At 38.1% G+C, this 3,649-nt stretch overlaps 1 protein-coding gene across 6 annotated transcripts in view; it reads left to right on the forward strand.

The window, feature by feature from the left end:
• The window catches only part of LOC106884251 (RNA-binding protein 24-A), a 121,315-nt gene that overhangs the window by 26,367 nt on the left and 91,299 nt on the right, over positions 1–3,649 (forward strand). For all 6 annotated transcript variants that reach the window (XM_014935522.2, XM_014935524.2, XM_014935521.2 and 3 more), the window contains one exon: positions 2,259–2,382. In XM_014935522.2, coding sequence (XP_014791008.1) covers positions 2,259–2,382 — 124 coding nt within the window. The remainder of the gene's footprint in view (positions 1–2,258; positions 2,383–3,649) is intronic.

Raw genomic sequence — 3,649 nt, forward strand, 5'->3', positions numbered from 1 at the left:
CACACACACACACACACACACACACACACACACACACACACACACACACACTTTTTCTCTGTGTGTGTTTCTTTCTATCTCTCAGTCTTTCTAGTTCTCTCTCTGATGCTCACATGCATTGGTCGTCGAAAGAAGCACCACTCATGGAAATGCCATCACCGACGTAAACAAATGCCTTCACTCTACTCTGCGTTATCGAGTAATTTACATCAGACAGTGGTTCTCCGAGATTTTAAACGGGCATCTAATGGGTGTGCGTGTGTGTTAATTTGTTTCTTCTATGCTATTCTGTCCTATCTCTTACGACTTCTAAGCGCTATATTGTCGTTGTGGTTTCATAAACTTTATCCCCGTTTCCAAGAGACTTATTCGACTCTTTAGAACGCCATTTTATCAAATATTTTGTCCATGCAGAGATTTAAGCTAAGAACTCGAAGCTTAAGCAACACATTACATATATATATATATATATATATATATATATATATATATATATATATATATATATATATATATATATCCTCATGGCAGGGAACTGTTCAATTTATCTATCTGTCTGTATGGTTGTCAGCCTATCTATCTTAGCTAGCTAGCTCGATTGCTATCCATCTTGATGTCTAACTGTCAATCTATATACACTCACATACAAAAACACACGCACATATTTTTAGACTGTTTTATGAGAAATGGCTGTGAATTATCAGTCGACAGATCCCCTGCAGCTTGCGTGGTGTCGCATTGAAACTATGCAGAAACGAAAGCCTACAACACTGTCTTTTCTAAAGTCTCAAAGTGGCTTTTCACACTCGACATTAACCATTACGTGCTTTTCAATTTTCTTCAATGATACCAAGCTACAAGTATCTATCTATCTGTCTGTCTGTCTGTCTGTCTGTCTGTCTGTCTGTCTGTCTGTCTGTCTGTCTGTCTGTCCGTCTGTCTGTCTGTCCGTCTGTCTATACATACATACATACATATATACATACGTGCTTACGTACATACACACACACACACACGCACGCACACACATTTAATAATTCTTTTTGGGAACAATGGATATCGAAGCAAAAATGTTTTGAGTGGTAGCTTGTGAATATTGGGTCTAAAATCGTCTGAAGTCGAAGGTTTTTTCTTCTTCGAGATTCCCTGGTCCCCAAATGAATTATTCCACATTTTCTCAGAATTAATGTTTGTTCTTACGGCAACTCATAATTAAACAAATTTTACATTAACCTGAAGAATTACTCATAATTATTTAAGAATTATAATAATAATTATATAATTAGAATTAATTATAAAAGAATTACTTGTTATACTTTTGCAAGAAGAGTGGTGACAGTGACCTGGCGGTTTCGACCTGCTGGCCTTTGTTGGATTGTCCTTCAACTACATACATCGCACAGCCTATGGGTGCGTGGTTAAGAAGATCGTTTTGCAACAGCTATGTAGGTTTGAGTTCGAGCCCTTTGCGTTGCACTTTGAGAAAATTGCTTTCTACCATAGCCTCGTTTAATCCAAAGCGTTAGGAGTAAAATTTGGACGGCAAAACAGTGTAGAAAGGGTCGTTGATTAAGTCCAAACTGGTATCACCTGACGCTTTGGGGTTCCTTTAGTGGAGTTCCTTTATTAGAAGTATTCGTATCAGGCTTTCTTTGTCTGCCGAAAACTTCCTCCCTCCTTCCCTCCTTCCCCTTTTCCCCATCATATTTGGAATCCCTGTAACGGTTTTTAGGGAATCGACCTCTTCTGACAAAGCGACTAAAACCAATTTGAAGATGAAAGGGCGAAGTTGGTGAAGTATAGAACCATTACATTAGCTGACCATTCAGTCTGGCAGACACTTTGTTGTCATTGAAAATAATTAAATGTTCCATATTTTAATGAGAAAGAATTTTTATGAAACCTGTTCCAAAGTTGTTGTTTTTTTTGTCTTTTGACAGAGTGGCATCGTATCTAGGCAGAAATAGGTTTCTCATTTTTCTAATCAACACGACAAAAATTAGATTTAAACAGTAGTTCCATGGGTCTTGGCGATTCTGAAAACAATTAAAATATGCCTACTCTCTTTCTCTCCCTCTCTTTATTTATCTATCTATCTATCTATCTATCTGTCTGTCTGTCTGTCTGTCTGTCTGTCTGTCTCTATCTATCTCCAGCTATCTGTTTCTATCTCTTTCCCATTGTCTGTATGTCATTGTCTCCGTCTTTCTTGTGTCTTTCTTAAATTCTATTATATAATCCATTCGCACATTCCACAGGTAACGATGGCAACTAAGGAGTCAGCGGAACGAGCTTGCAAGGACCCTAATCCTATTATAGACGGCAGAAAAGCCAACGTAAATCTGGCTTATTTAGGGGCTAAACCAAGAGGAATACAGACAGGTAAGGTGTTCAGACATTCTTCCTTCTAGTTTCAAGAATATTGCTCTACCTGTCTTCTGTCTAGCAAAGAAGGGAGTTCAAATGCAATTTAGGAGATTGGTAGCTAGTTGTCCGACTTTCTTAATTTTCCCTTTTCTCAGGTCAAGTTATTTATCTTTTTGGTGAGAAGGGTAGAGTCCTTGGCTCTTTACGAGGTGTCCGAGACTGAGGGAGAGTGCAGAAGGTCTGTCCTTGGTCCTTTACTAAGCTTCCGAGATATTGGGAGGGAGAAAGTCGTTCTCAAACCGGTAACCCTAAACCGAATGCTTGCAACCTGCTGTTTGTGTGCTTGCCAAGATCAACATCTGGTCCTTGCAAACCCCCAAGAATCAGGTAGCGATATTAAACCGAGAAAGTAGGTATGGCGGGATTTGAACTCAGAACGCAAAAAATCGGAACGAATACTCTGCTGCCTTCTACGCAACACTGATGATTCCGTCGAAGACTCGGGCTGTCTTCATCGACTCTGGAATGATGAAAGACGAAACTGACTTCGGTGAAATTTGAACTCAGAGCGCAAGATGCCGGAATAGATTCGTGTTTGTGTTTGTTACCCACCATCACTTGACAACCGGTACTGGTTTATTTACTTTCCCGTAACTTAGCAGCTCACCAAAAGAAAGCCGATACAAAAAGTACCAGCCTTGAAAAAAAAAAAAAGTACAGGGGTTTATTATTTCGATTAAGTTTTAAGAGCGGTGCTCCAGCTGGGACTCAGCGCCATGGCTAAAACGAGAAAAAGATAATAAAATATATATATATAAGCAATAAAACAGATCAGGGATGGAATAAATATTCATGAAGTCCGTTTGTAAACACGTCAATGGGAAGAAGAACAAAACAAGAAAAGAAAAGAAAACCGGTGCATTTAACAGTCGGACGCCTACGATGGATATTCTTTATCAAATAACATGTTTAAAAGAGATATACACACGAAAACACCCACCTCCATAGATTGGCGTTGAAAACAATACAAACACTGACAGTGCTGTGTGTGTGTATGTATGTATGTATGTATGTATGTATGTATGTATGTATGTATGTATGTATGTATGTATGTATGTATGCTATACATGTATAACAGTTAACAAACATGAATTATATACCAGCATAGCATACATTTCAATGTCCTTAAGAATGTATATATGTATGTATGTATGTATATATGTATGTACGTATCTATCTATCTATCTATCTATCTATCTATCTATCTATCTATCTATCTATC

The sequence above is a fragment of the Octopus bimaculoides genome, chromosome 4 (genome assembly GCF_001194135.2).
Source record: "Octopus bimaculoides isolate UCB-OBI-ISO-001 chromosome 4, ASM119413v2, whole genome shotgun sequence".
NCBI lineage: Eukaryota > Metazoa > Mollusca > Cephalopoda > Octopoda > Octopodidae > Octopus > Octopus bimaculoides.